The sequence below is a fragment of the Pseudopodoces humilis genome, chromosome 19 (genome assembly GCF_049639895.1).
Source record: "Pseudopodoces humilis isolate 2021_Gansu_Grassland_sample_001 chromosome 19, ASM4963989v1, whole genome shotgun sequence".
NCBI classification, from domain to species: Eukaryota; Metazoa; Chordata; class Aves; order Passeriformes; family Paridae; genus Pseudopodoces; species Pseudopodoces humilis.
In genome coordinates, this window is record NC_142218.1 from 6647022 (window position 1) to 6661926 (window position 14905).

The window sequence follows — 14905 nt, forward strand, 5'->3', positions numbered from 1 at the left end:
GCTGCAAAATCCCCCATTGGCTTGGGAACTTCCAGTGGCAGGAAGGGCTTGCTTCCTACCATCTTTCAGTCCAGGGGGAAAGAGAGAAACCCAGATTTCTAATAACTTCTGTTTCCTAGGCCCAACTGTGTGAATGTGTTGGTCACCACAACTCAGCTTATACCAGCTCTGGCTAAAGTGCTTCTCTATGGATTGGGCACTGTCTTCCCCATTGAAAACATTTACAGTGCAACAAAAACAGGTAAGAGCAAACTGACTGAGGCCTCACCCAAGACAGGCTGAAGTTTTGTTCCTAAGTCATGCAGTGGTCTTTATTTTTAGCTCCATGCTTACAGATGTCTCATTCGCATCCTGACTGCCACACTTAGCCTAGTACAGACTGCAGGGGAAAAAAAAAGTCTAAAAAACACTTCTCAAGTGTCTCCATGGGGATTTGAGCCAGATATATAGAAATATGCTCACCCTGTGGAGAACTGAGAGCTCGTGGGATGTCCAGCTGCACCCAGCTGGAGGGAAGGTCTGGTTGGACCTGTTACAGAAACACTCTTTGGATCCTCTTACTCTTGCAGAGGGGTCAAGTGTGCTGAATGAGCTTTGTGAAGCTTTTTGAGTAATAAGTACTGATAGGGTTGGCTTGGGGCTTTTTTGTATTCTGTTCTTTCTGGTGTGTTTGAACCTCTGAGGGGATTGCATTTTCATGTTTTTACTGCAACCAGAATGAACAGAAGAGGGCTCTGGAAACTGAGTGCCACGAGTGTCACATCTGTCTGCCAGCTGGTGGCCTAAGCAGGGCATCACAGTCACAAAGCTCACAGAAAACTGGCAGCATTTTCAAGTCCTTGGCTGACAAAACAAGTGCCATGAGATGGAGGATCTGCCTCAGAAGAAGTTCCAGTTTGAAAAGAAGGCAAAGAATGTTGCAGCCAGTTCAGTTAGGGGATAACTCCAGTCCTGTACCTGTATGTTAGCTCTGCCTGTGGTGTGTGTCCAGATTAAAAAAATGTATCTTCTCTTGTGTTCCTCAGGGAAAGAGAGCTGTTTTGAAAGAATAATGCAGAGGTTTGGAAGGAAAGCCGTGTACATTGTAATAGGAGATGGTGTTGAAGAGGAGCAGGGAGCAAAAAAGGTACAGTTTGTAGATGTCATGCTGGATTCTTCCAAGTTCTGATTGTCATGACCCTTTGTTTATTTAAGCATTTAATGAAGCTCCTGCCATTTGAAGCAGCGTAAAATTGGTCTCATTTCTTAATATGCAAAATACTCAACAATAACCTTGTCAGAAATTCCATACTCTAAATCCCCCCACTTTGGCAGCTGGTACAGTATTTCAGTTGCTGTGTTACATGTTCCAAGAATCATTCTTGTTTAATAAAAATGGCTATAAAGACATGAAAAGGGAAAATTCCAGTGTGTGCTCTCAGATGAGCAGGCAGAGCGAATTTCTGATCTACACATGCTGCTTTTGTAAATTCTAAATTGTTGGAATTAATTTTTGAATTACTTACTAGAATATGCCTATATCCATACATGTGTTTGTATTTATGACTCATTGACACCGTGGAGTATAACTTCATTATAGCAAATACCAAAGGGACTTGTACAGAGTTGCTGCCTTTATCAGTGACTCCTGGATCAATGTGATTAATTTCAAAAGCAAAATGAAATTAGAAAATTGTACTGAATACAAAGAACAGAAACTGCAAAAGCAGTGTGATCAGGAATAATGGGAATTGGAACAGCCAAAGTTTCAATTTCCTAAACTTTAAAACAGAAACCTGCCTGGAACTTCCATTTATTTGCCTTTACAGGGCCAGGAATACAATTTGTTAATGGTAAAGATTATTTGCATGATGTCTTTGTGCATCCTGGGTCTTGTGCTCCTGACATGACTGGAGAATGTGATAGAGCTGCTTTTGCTCGAGGAGCATTGCACATGAGTTGAGATGCAGGAACTGGCTGAATGAGCTCCATCTTCTGCAAACTAATTTTTAACAGATACACAAATGACTGGTGTGGCTCAGGTGATGTTGAAAATATTACATCACAGGAGCTCAGCTGTACAGCTGAAGTTTGTGCTGGAGGACCTGGTATCTCATTCTGACTGAAGGTCCTGCAAAGACTTTCCAAGCAAATTTGAGCTCTTTGGTTGCACAAGCTCAGGAACAAAGGGATCCCAGCAAATGAGGTGGGGAGCAAGTGTTCTATCCCCAGAACTGTATCTCAGGTTATCTTCAAAGCAGCAGAAACCCAGGTTTTTTACAGTGTATTTTTCCTGGCCAGTAGAAGCAACAGTATCTCACCCACCTTGGAAAAGTACCTAACACCACAGATGGTTTTGTAGCTCCCAAAGGGTTAAGGAGCTGTCAGGAAGAGTCCAAAATGCATGACTGGGGCTGAACTGACAATGGCCTGCTGCTTGTGACAGCTCAGTGCCACACTTCAAAGGCAAAGGGTCAGGGAACAGAAGTGCATCAAAGGCTGCAGGGGCTCCCAGCCTGCATGGGGAGATGCAGCAATCTCCTCTGCTGGGATTTCAAGAGACTCCTGTCTCCTGGCCTAAGCAGCTCAGCCATTAGTAGAGCCCATTCTTTGCTGGGCTGTCGCCTCCTTTGATTGATGACAATCGTTAATCAAACCTACACACCTGAGCTTTATACAGAAAAAACAAAAAAGGGAGGGGACAGGCAGAGAGCCTTGCGCTGTTTTGCTGACAGCACTGATAACATCTCCAGTTTCATGGGTCATTTTTCTTCACCTGTCTGATGAGTGATAAATCTGTAAGTGCTGAACAACAGGAGTGGCTGGGAGGCCAAGTTTTCTTCTGGTTTAAGAAAGAAAAACAGATAATTTAATGGAAGAGGTTTATTAGAAACTGGGGGAGGGGGAAGGAAATAACTTTTCCCCTTAAAGTGAAATTGTAGAGCAGTGGATTTCAGTCTGCTGTCTCTACACACACTGATAAACAGCTTGAAGAAAACCTTTGTTTACTGGTAGGGAACAGGCAACAAAGGGAGAAGCTTTAGTTGTATTTAAAGGTTAGAGGAGTGTAAATAGACCTCTGTAGCATAAACATCTGCAACCACTGGAGATTTTTGTACAGAGGTAAGTAAAATTGGAAAAGGAACATCTCCCTTCATCAAAATCTATCTGGGAAGTGTATGTTCTCTGAGGTTTTGTTGAAGCTGTTTATGCAGGAGCAGCATGGTTACAGGTGAACTCCTGCAGAGATAAAAGACTCTTAGCAGTGTTATGCCCATGCTGGAAGGGACTAAGTGCTGTCAGCTTAGGCTTTCTGTACATTTATTACTACATTTATGCCACTGACTGTGCAGAGACTGACATTCTGGGAGAAGGCAAAGAAAAACAGACTCCCAAGTGTAACAAAATCACAGTGCAGAAAGGAGCTGTGTCTTTGATTTAACTACTTTGCAGTTTTGGAGAAGAAACAAATCCAACACAAACCCCAGGCTCACCAGAACCCACCAAAAAAAGTTGTATTTAACATCTAAGAGCATGTTCTAATTATTTTGAGGTTCTCTCTGTGCAAGGAGCCATGGGGATCACAGCTATTGCTGAGGAACTCTGCTGTTCAGGGATGCTTTCAGGGCACTCTGGGGACAGGCAACATTCCAGGTCCCCAATGAAATTTAACTGCACTCGTTTCACAACAGTTAAAAAGTTGACACTTTGTCTTCTTTCAGATGCAAGTCTCGTTTTCCTGCAGTATATTCACAACTTTTAGGAGAATGATCAGGATATTATAAAGTAGATAGAGTAGGTCACAGGTTGCTGACCTTCCAGATTTTGTCCAAATGCTCAGATTTCAAGTTCAGCAGGCTGGTTAAAATTTGGACATGTGTGTACAGGGCTTCAGATTTATCACAGCAAATGAAAATTCAGAAACAGGGAGGCAGAAGAATATTTTAAAATAATCTCCCATAAATGGGAATTAGGAAAGGTTTTTGGGGACAGGCTGTTTTATTACCCTATTGCACCTTCCCCTGAGGCAAGTGTTACATTCAATGAATAATTGATCTGAGCAATGATACCAGTTCCTACATTTACAGAAAATGCAGTATGACCTACTATTCCAGTTAATTGAGAAAATCCATTGTTAGAAAGCATTTTGACTATGTGGCATTTTATCCCTTTATTTACATTTTTATAAATTTTAATAACTTCCTTTTCCAATAGATGGATTTAATTTGTCTGCCAATCACTGATAACAGCTTTCACTACTGATTTCACTTAAAACTGTTTCTAGCAATACTGCAGTTTCAGAAACATTCCTAATTAATTTGTGGGGGGCAAAAAAATAGGAGCAAAATTTAGTATCCAGCCCACATCCTCCATCACCTGTGAAGCAGGATACTCCTCAATTGTGGAGGATATCTTCCTGTCTGCATAGGAGAGACAGATCAACAAAGAGACACTTCCCACTTTGTCCCTCCCTCCCTAAGTTGAGCCTCCTTGCCTCTGGCACTGGTGGCCGAGTATAAAACTCTGTTCCTGAGGGTACAAGCTAAGAAAGTTGTCTTGATCTCAATATTATACAAGAACAGAAAAAAAAAATTGCACTCTTTTGGTTTCACTCTAGCACAACATGCCCTTCTGGAGAATCTCTTGTCACGCTGACCTGGAAGCTCTTCGGCACGCCTTGGAACTTGAATATTTGTAGCAGACCCCAACATCTTAGCACTGGGAGGGCTTCACTCAGACTCTTACATCGGTTCCACCTATTCCTCAATGTTTTCTTAGTAAAAAAAATCCCACAGCAACTGCAGTTTTTCTTTTTTTTGAAGGAGAACCCTTTCAGTGGAAGCCTTTAAGAACTTGCAGCCAAAGAATATTGTCTCAAGTCCTCCTTCCTTTGGACAGAGGAAAATCCTCCTGATCAGTCGGTGGGATGCTGCAGTTACTGGCTAAAGTGGAGGCACAGAGCTCTAATGGCCTTTTTGCCATCAACAAGGCAAATGCTACAAGTCTGGGTCTCCCTGTCAGCATTCTTGGTTTTGAAAGGGGAAGAAGACACAGCAAGGAGTCTCTGCACAATCCATCACATCACACAGGACCTTCTGAAAATAGGAGTGAAACTGTTGATTCTTTTTTTGTTGTTGTTTTTTTTTTTTTTTTGTATTTTTTTAATTTATGAACTAATCTCATTACTCTGGTATTAAGCTCTGTACCTGTGTTTTTCATTTGGCTTTTGGGGGGTGGGGGGAATGGGGAAAGTCTTACTGTTCTAAATTAATAGTTCATTTCTCCAGAACAAACTCTGGGGAGAATCATATTGTGTACATGAGTAGTGAGGACACATGGTACTGCTGGTAAGAACTGTAGCTGTGTTTTTGAACCTTACCAAGATGGTACATGGACTGTGCATGTGTCTACACGGTGCCTTATGCTGCCGTCTTGGGGCTGAGGATGGGGAAAAGGTACCTTGTGATGAGTAAAAGGCATTAAATAAAAACATGTTTACATTTTGGGGGACTGGATTACCTGCCTTCTCTCCCGCCACTCTTGGATCTAAAGGTAGGATGTGGAAGGTGTGCTCCCCAGTTCAAGGCTGGCCTGGTAAGCTTGCTGTCAAAACATTTAAATTCTCTGGGCCTGGATGGATTTCTTGCTTTGGAAATGGCTGATTGTTCCTTGCTGTAAGGTCAGAAGGATCAAAGCCTCTCTGGAAGGAGAAGTTGGAGATGCAGCAAGGGCTACAGCCCTCACTTCTCAAAGGGTTACACGAGTGCTACACAAACCTGAGGGATATTCCTAAACTCTAAAAACATTTGGAGAAAACAGTGCTATATCTGAGAGGGGATTTTCTGTCAAGCTAAAGCAGAAAATCTGATCTTAATCCAAGACAGCAGCCCCACAGCAGCTGTGACACATCAGCCTTTCAGTACACACTGTGGGGCATTTGCAAAGAGCTGCTCTCTGGGCTGAGCACAACTCCATGCAAAATGTCACTTTTCCAGCACAGGCAGTGCTGGTCTCAGGCCTTGCTGAGCAGAATTTTCCCTGCTGTAGGAACGGTTTCCTTTGCTTGTGATAGAACTTCCTATTTGTGACAAAGTCAGTGAAGAATTGACTAATGCTTGCACAGTAAGTGCTCTGGTAAATAAACTTTTGAAAGTGGAATAAATGCCAGGCAGTGCAGATTCCCAGAGAAGCACAACTTCAGCTTTTAATACACCATCAATCAGCTAATTCATCGTCCTTGAAATTCCAGATTTAACACCTGACTTAAGTCAATTGTCTGAGCACTGATTCTGTTTTGGTTTTTTTTTCTTAAAGATTCTTGGAAGATTTTGCCTTCTGAATCTACTTAAAGGTTTGAAAGCCCTTGGTTTTGTTGCTGGCATCCTTAGCAGAGCTTTGGGTGGGACACACCAAGGTTCAGGAACACTTGTGTCACACAGGGGTCACCACTTCCTTCCAGTCACCATGGCACAGTCATCTCTCAGTGCAGCAGGACTATGAGGATTTACTGTTCCAGGCAATTTATCATGGATGGAAGAGAGGATCTACAGCAGTTTTGTACTTGGGAACATCCAAAAGGCCGGGGAGCATGCACAGGCACATGTACAGGTCTTGCTCAGTTCCTTCACCTGTAGTTTTATGTATTTCTACATTTCCTACATACTTTACTAGGATTTGGTCACCTGTTTTTTTAGAGGAAAGAAAACATCTCTTCTGTAGAAAAAAAACAATGCTCATTAATTAAAAAAACCTCCACAGGCTGGAACGGGTGCCAGAAAGCAGTGGGGTTTCCTACAACAATTTGTACATCACTTTCTTTTTCCTCTAACTCAAGGCCATGTTTCAGCATCCAAATTCCATGGGGAAGGCCAAAACATCATTTCAAACTTTCAGGTTTTGTGCTTTTCTATAAACAGTAGCACTGGGAACATGAACTGTGGCTGCTTTACAAAAGCACAGAACAAGGTAACTGCAGGCGCAGGAACTTCAGACAATATGAAGAGATTTTACAATGTTTCAGAAGCTCCAGATAATTAAGACACACTTAAGAAGTCTTGCCCAATTCATACCCTTGTGAGGGGCTACAACTGCACTCAGAGGCCCCATTTCTAACCCACAAATGCACCCAACACTGATGTGTGTCTGTCCAACCCCACTCCAACCAATGGATAAATGTTACACATCAAATTGGACAGGCTTGGATCCAAAGGTCCCACACTTCTGAGACAGAAGATGCCAACATAAGTGAGAGTACCTGTGATCTGGAGACTCTGCAGAAGTGAACATTCCTCCAGACTGAGCCAAAACTGGAAATCCAGGAACACAGAACATTTTTCTAAAACAGTTTAATAAAAAAACTGTGACGTTTCTTGAAAAATTGGAGAAACCCAAAGCATATCGTGTGTGTCGCCTGTCTTTAGTCACAAAGAAACACAATTGTCAAAAAAGATATTTAAGTTTAATACAAATTTTATACAAAGAAAATGTGAAAAAATACTTCCATATGCTAAAAGCAATTATGCTTCACAAATAAGGCCAGCTAGGCTAGTTTTGACACAACTGCAATTAATGAATATTTTGTTCTCGCTTTTTTTTTCTTCTAATACTTTTTTCCTTCTAATCTGGGTACTAGCTGGAGACTGTACAAACCGCATTCTTATATAAACAATGGGAGAAATCAACATGACTAAAATGTACAACAGAATGTACTGGAATGATATCATACAATTAATTTTCTCATATACATACATCACCTTTGTTTTGTTCAATGCTTTCGTTTTACACAACATACAAAATGGGACTACAGCCTCAGTGTAACAGACAGCATCTCCAGGGGTACTTCCTCTCATACTGCACTGCTTCATGCTTACAGAAAAACATAAATTCCATCATATAAATAATACATGCTCTGGCCCAGCATCAAAAGTCCTTTGCCCATGTTTCCCAATTCATGTTTTTCTCCACACCTAGTTCTTGTTCCAAGTCCTTTGGGAGGATTTTTTTAAAATAAGAAAACTGTGAAGCATAGCAACAAACTTTACTTTCCTCGATCTTTGATATCAGTAATCAGAAATCCTGCTACAACCAGCTGCTAGCACACTTAGCAAATTTTCTGATCTTAGTCTGAATGAAATTTTAAAATAATTTTAACCTGTAAACAAAATTAATATTTGTTGTCAGCCTGGTCATTATGAAAAACAGTATAAATTTTTATGGATTTCCGGTCCACATAATTTGCCTAATAGAGTTAACTGAGAAGAGATATCCTTCATCACTTGGTTGTTCAGAGAAATTCGACAAGAGTTTCAAAGTGCAGAAATTTTTTCACTCCAATGGCAAAAAGTTCTTCAGATTTTCTGTATTACATTATTTGACACAGTTTCCCAAGACCAGTTTTCAGCATTAGGTTGTGGTAAGGCTGTTTTAAACCTTCCTTTTCCAACTTCAAACGCTCTTTATAAGTTAAAGTCAATACAAATATAAAAAGGAGATGGTACTCTAATGACATCCACAAATTGTACATTATTTACAAAAGAAGCATAGATTTAATATGGATCTTACCTGTCCTCAATTTTCTAAGCCAGCACTAATGCTTTACATTAATGTAGTGTAATTAATGCTTTGTACACGTACACAAAGCTAAAGTCTGAACCTCTGAGGTTAAGCCAAAGAACTGTGTTTATTTGTCACATTTCTATTAGATTTACTTATTCCAACAATTGTATGAACTTCTTGTTAGCAGTTAGACTCTTCGTACTTGGACTGGCATTGTGGTCTGAACATACTGAACTCCAGTTCTCATTGCCACTGTCCCAGCAGAAGGACTTACCACTACAGGAATGGTCTGTGGATTAAAACCAAGAGAAACAGATTGTTATGTTAAAGGTCACAAACATGACCACAGATACAGAGATATGTTTTCCAGGGGAAATCCAGAACAAGTTCCAATTTTGTGCAAGAACTAATACCTTTATTACCACAGTATTACCTCATTCCAGGGGAGGAGTAGTGCATTACTTCCCTATAGCCAAGAGTCTCAGTGTTCTCATCACTGCTATAGAATTACAGGGACAGGAGGTGCTATAGGGGCTGCACACACTGCCTGTGCTTGGAGGGTGAGGGTTTCAGAGTTACATCCAGTTACGTATTTTCTGCAAACTAATACATGGGAAGAGGAAAAAGGGCTAAGAAAATCCTTTATCACTTGAAAAAGTTCTGACAAATCAAACTGGAGTACAAAAATACCCTTGTTTATAAGTATATTCTCGTTACACATTACTTAAATCTTTTTCCCCAAAAGGAACTTTCCCCCATGCATTCAGTCTACATAGAAGAGAACAAAGAACATCCATTTAAACAAAAAAAAGTACTTAAGTTAACTTCTGCACAAATCAATAGCAAAAACATCAGCATTACTGGGAACTGTCTTACACACCCTGTAAAAATATTAATATAGAATAAACTTTACACTTCCATCATACTGATCATGATTTATACATCTCAACAAATGGAGTTTCAGGACATTTCTATAGGTGGTAATTGATTCTACAGATGCAGAGACAAAGGCACAAGAATGTTAAACAATCTGGTCAAGGTCACATCACTCTGGAGAGCTGTAAGAGGATTTATTGAACCTAAAGTCTGTATCTTAACCTTCCTCCAAAAACATGAGAAAGTCTAAAAATGTCTCTACCATACAAACTGCAAAGTGTGTTTCGGTACAATTCCAGTGATGCACAACTGGTGATCAGACAAACGCATCCATTTCAGTTCACAACATCTTGTGGAAGAAACAGGGAGGGAGATTTTGAGGAACCTGAAAGGGATACACAGATCTTCCCTCAGTGGTAGTGTGACATTCCAGAGAGGACATGGAAGAATAAATACAAGTTCAGTGAAGCCCAATGTTTCCCCACACCGATTCAAGAAACCACATGAGTGTCTTAATGATAATTCCACAAAGACTGAGTGTCCCTGCTGAGATGGATTACAGCTCCTTTGTGACTGAGTCTGTGCCTTCCAGAAGCCTACTCATTCCATTCCCTGGAATGCAAAGAAGATGGGTTCATATTTTTACATTATTTTAACTACAGGAAGAATAAAAAACAAACATGGGACCAATTTGCTAAATAAATTCAAGATTACTGCCATTTTGTAACGATTCCAGATGTGTTTACAAGGTTCAGTGGAAATGGTACCCAGCAGATACAATGGAAGTTGTTCAGTGGAAGAAATTCCTAGTTGGACACAAAGTGCAAACTGAATTCTAAAGAAGCCATTATGTAAGTCACTGTCAGTACTAGAGGTGGGGAGATTAGGGTTGCCACAGTTGCCTTTTAAATATGCACACTTACACACATGGAAATAATTAAGTTTCAGTTCTTAGCACGGTCGGAATATGGAATGTGCGAGACTCCTTAAATGTGTTCAGATCATTCCCTGAGAGGTAAATTTTCCACCTCTGCCAGTTTTACACATATGTACATTTTGCATACATATTAAACATGCACTAAGGTTTAAAATTATTTAAATTGCACGTGCAGTCATTAGAATACAGAGGTGTCTGTAGCTGTGCAAGACTAATGCAAATGTGTACAAGGTTATAAACATGCACAAATAAAGTTGGAAACCTTTCACACCTTCCAATTCTGCTTCACATAACTCAATACACTTTGTGTTACAGAAAACCGATGAGGATAACTGCCATTTTTCTGAATATTACACAAAACCACCGTAGGATCTTACAGCCTCGCAGCTATTCACAAAAGAAGCCTGATGTCTTAGAAGTCTGCTATTGGATTTTAAAACACATACAAAACCTTATTTTTAATGGTAGTTCAGTCCAAGCAACTCGGGGCTGATGCTGCAGAGGTGCACAGTGGTCTCAGCTGAGACCAAGTGGAACTGAAATGCTGTGAGGAACGTGGGAAGCCTCCATCCTCACCAAGAGCTGTGTTTGTGTGGAATCTGACGGCTGTGAAGCACCGTGCCTGAGCGTGTGTCCAACACACACAGGGGTGTCCTGCAGCTGGGGTGTGCACAGGGAAACAGAGACAGAGGAACTTCTACAGCACATCAGGCCTCACAGTCACAGTGTGGGGAAGGTACACAGATAGTTTCTAACAGTGTATTTGATTTGTATTTGTAATTGTATTTTCCCTGCTGAACCCAGCACAGAGGCAGAGCATGTGCTGTGACCAGGGCAGCAGCAGCTCAGAAGCTGGCTCTGGCATGAGCACTGCAGAGCACAACCAGCTGAAATAATGGGCTAAGATGGTGTATAAAATACAAAAATCCAACTCACTTTTGTCCCATCTACTGTGACTGACACTAGGGAATTCAGACGTCCTTGGTTAAGCCTTTGATAGTAAAAACCCAGGTCTGAATCCAATGTGATTTCTCATTTCATAATGTTAATGTGCAAGACTGCATGGGAGAGACAATGCTGACAAATGCATATTCTTTTTCACAGGTACTGAGATGTCACAGGAATATCAAGCATAGCTCAGAAATAATTAAATCTCTAAATCTCTTTAGGATACCATAGACAAAACGATACTTAAAAGATACTTTAAATGAATTCTATATATTTACATTGATGATGTGGTCAAGTATATACATGAAATGGACCAAAAATGTGAAATGCCTCTGCCTGTCCTCAGTGCCTTTGCCAGACTAAGATTTTTGAATCCTTGGAATAAAGGGGTGGAATGTTGCACAGCAAAATAAAGCATTTTGCACTGCAAGCTGAAACTATACCAGTGAATTCATCTCTTGATACAACAGCAGACGGTGACAACCCCCCAGAGATACTGAGCAATTTTAATGCCAGAAACAGCATTGCTGCAGACTTTAAATTATGACACTGTACTTACAATTGTGGGTTGAGTAGTTGGAATATAGGTGGTGGTCTGCGGTACCTGGACCAGTTTTATAGGCTGGTTGCTTGTCACACCTGTTGCTATCTGCAGAGACAGCACAGGCAACCTCAGTAGAAGCCTCAGCTTTTACATAAATTCCACCTAGTTGTTACATCATTATTATGATAAGCAATTTGTGTTGGATATTTTCTTTGTGTTAAAAATTTGCATCTTAATGAATCCACAGCTTACTTCTTTGTTAATAAAACAAAATTCAAATGATGAACATGGTCAGTGTATACAGCATGATGCTTCAGGTAGAACATTTATATAAAAGCAATCCCATATCTGTGTAACTGGAATATTCCCTGGCAGGTTTTAGGTCTCACATTCCCTATTTTCCCAGTAATACAAAGCTTGGGCTGCCATAACAATGAATACAAACATTAAGTGAGTGAGCCAGAGTTTAACCAACTTCATCAAAACATTTAAGTGAAACAGCACCTCTTTTTTCCCCCTCTTCAAATCTGTTCCCCAAGTTACTCCCTTAGATGACATTTCAGGCCCAGAGATCTAACACCAGACGGTAGCAAAAGTGTCAAGAAATGAACACAGCTCTCTAGATTACTATGCTTCCCAATTCTACAGGACTATCTTGATGAGACATCATGCTGGAATCACAATACTACAAAATTAGTTTGCTTTTAATATTTTAAAATACAACAAGGCTCCTACTGATGTGGAGGATCATGTGTAAGGGTTTGAAGGATCAGCCCCACCCTCCCCCCGCTAAAATTTTTCATTTCATAAATCTTGCAAGGGCAGAAAAAAAATGATGCCAAAATTGCTAATAGTCAAGCCCTACCTATAAAGCAGAATCTTCTCTATAAACATTTTCTATATATGCAATGTTAAGTCCCTTTTTTTAGAGCATTTGCTCATCCTTGCCTACTGAAAACTATCAGAGTAGATGCTATGGAGGATTTCAAAACTGCTCCGTTAACCGTAGATCCAGGTGAAGTGTTGTATCAGTGTTATGGAACATTGTGGTACCCTAATGGCAGTCTGTGGTGAGAAAGTAAGTTGGTTTGAATGCAGGTCTTGAGCTTGGCCTCTGAACCCCCAGGCAAGAAGGGCTTGGAAGTGCTGCAGTCAGTATTGCTTATCAGAAGGCAACTTGTATCGAAAGATCCAGACCAGAAGCTACACTGATGGGTCCTGGAGAGAGAGAGAGAAAGAGGTCCAGTCCCCCTTGGCTGGAAGGATGAGTCAAGCCAACAAAAGGTTCTATTGGGAATAAGCGAAGGGGAAAGGGTGTTCCCAGAGGAGAGAAGGAGGTTTTTTTACAAGATGAAGAACAAAAACCACAACTCTCTATCACTCCCCAAAACACACTGTTGAAATATTCAAATGGTTATAAATTCCTGGCTTATCCAGGGAAGCCTTTAGGGGTAGGTTTCAGAGAAATCTTACACATTATTTTTGTTTGAAGTGATGATACTCACTGTAACACTCTCTTTGCTCTTATCAGCTGAGCCTTCCTTTTCCTTAGGAGTGCTGGCTGTTTCTGTGGGTGTAGACTGCACACTTGAACTGGGCTGGGATGATTTATTTAGTGTTTCTGTGCTAATTTCAGTATCTGCTTCTTGCTGCGTCGCAGTAGCTAAAATCAAGGAAAAAAGAGAATGAGGCAACTACTCATGGGAGCCAGTCCACAGTCCCTCCTCAGAGCCACATCTGCACATGAAGAACTGAGTCACTGTGGATCCATCCACCCACCCAAACCCCCCCAGCTGTGTAAGAGGCACCATTACCTGACTGTGTGCAAGATTTCATATGCTCAGGCCAGTGAGCTTGTTGGCAGGGGTAGTCGCAGTAGCTGGTGTTCCAACAGCAATAAAAGATGGCCTCTTTCTTGCAGTTGGCACACCATTGCTTCTTCTTGGTCTCATCCACTGCTTGTTGCTTTTCCAGTTCCAGCTGCTTCTTCACCTCAGCAATCAAACGATCTCGTTCCTGCTCCAGGCTCTGACGCATTTCAGCCATTGTCAGTTCTACTCAAAATCCAGAGAAAGAGGGGTTTGCATTGTCTGCCCCCCAACAGCAAGGAGCAAAACACATATTCAATATAATATTAATTAAATTATATTTAGTTATTATTTAATATTAATAAGTTTAAAGACAACATGAAATTAAAACTAGCAGTCAAAGTGTTCCCTGAGCTTGGGCATCTGTTTCATACCTACTCAACAAATGCAAGTCTTCCATCTTCTCTTCTTATTCTGGCATCATGATTTTTAACCATTACTTTCCATTTGTCTAACACTTTAATTCTGAATGTCCCACAAAGGACCAGAATACAGCATAAGCACAAAAAGGACAAATGCAGCTGCTAACGTGCTTTGTCTTTGCAAGCCCAAACTTTTGTTCAGCTCCAATATTCAGAAAATACTTCAGAGGATTCCATCTCTTCTCTTATCTCATTTGTTCATGGAATCTTGGTTTCTTTACAAAGCAAAATGTGGTAGTTCCAAGAGGGACAATGTGCAGCACCATGTGATGAAGGTAACACACACTAAAAGCATTTCCATTTCCTGTGTAGGACAATACCTTACACGCTGTTTTGGACTGTCAATTTCATACCTAGATTGTGTTTCATTTCTGAAAGTTCCTGTTGATGTAACCATTGAAGTTTTTCTATCTCAATCCTCAAACGCCGAATCTAAATATTAAAAATTTAATAGTTAGTAATAACAAACAGGGTGTGGTGTTTAATACATAATTACTATATAAAAAACCATGCCCAAAGCAATGAGCCATCATTTACATCAAGGCTCCTTCATATAACATGAGGACAAGACAATTGTAAACCAACTCAAAACCAAAGTGTGAAGTAATCTAATTATCTGTTTGCTAAATTTGCTCACCAGAAAGAGCACAGGACTCTTTGAAGACAAAAAACTTCTGTTAAACTTACTCTTGATTCCTCCAAAACTGTGAAGTCTTAAATTTCTGAGTGGAATCAAAAACCTATTCCTCAGTGCTGTTTGCATTTATTAGAATAA

The 14905-nt window shown here is 40.5% G+C and overlaps 2 protein-coding genes across 12 annotated transcripts in view; one reads left to right on the forward strand and one right to left on the reverse strand.

Annotated features, from left to right (window-relative positions):
* The window catches only part of EYA2 (EYA transcriptional coactivator and phosphatase 2), an 86895-nt gene extending 81445 nt beyond the window's left edge, over positions 1-5450 (forward strand). For 2 of the 4 annotated variants that reach the window (XM_005524693.3, XM_014254082.2), the window contains 3 exons: positions 120-241; positions 1026-1126; positions 4598-5450. In XM_005524693.3, the coding sequence (XP_005524750.2) occupies positions 120-241; positions 1026-1126; positions 4598-4678 (304 nt within the window). In that variant the 3' untranslated portion in view covers positions 4679-5450. Of the gene's footprint in view, positions 1-119; positions 242-1025; positions 1127-1808; positions 1896-4597 lie in introns of those variants that run through there. The other 2 variants (XM_088064466.1, XM_088064465.1) reach the window with 2 other exon arrangements.
* Positions 5451-7310: 1860 nt separating this feature from the next.
* Positions 7311-14905, reverse strand: part of ZMYND8 (zinc finger MYND-type containing 8) — a 57320-nt gene continuing 49725 nt past the window's right edge. For 6 of the 8 annotated variants that reach the window (XM_088064420.1, XM_088064422.1, XM_088064424.1 and 3 more), the window contains exons 18-21: positions 14484-14562; positions 13655-13894; positions 13346-13503; positions 7311-13058 (exon numbers count right to left, since the gene is read on the reverse strand). In XM_088064420.1, coding sequence (XP_087920546.1) covers positions 13044-13058; positions 13346-13503; positions 13655-13894; positions 14484-14562 — 492 coding nt within the window. In that variant the 3' untranslated portion in view covers positions 7311-13043. The remainder of the gene's footprint in view (positions 13059-13345; positions 13504-13654; positions 13895-14483; positions 14563-14905) is intronic. The other 2 variants (XR_001331580.2, XR_001331581.2) reach the window with 2 other exon arrangements.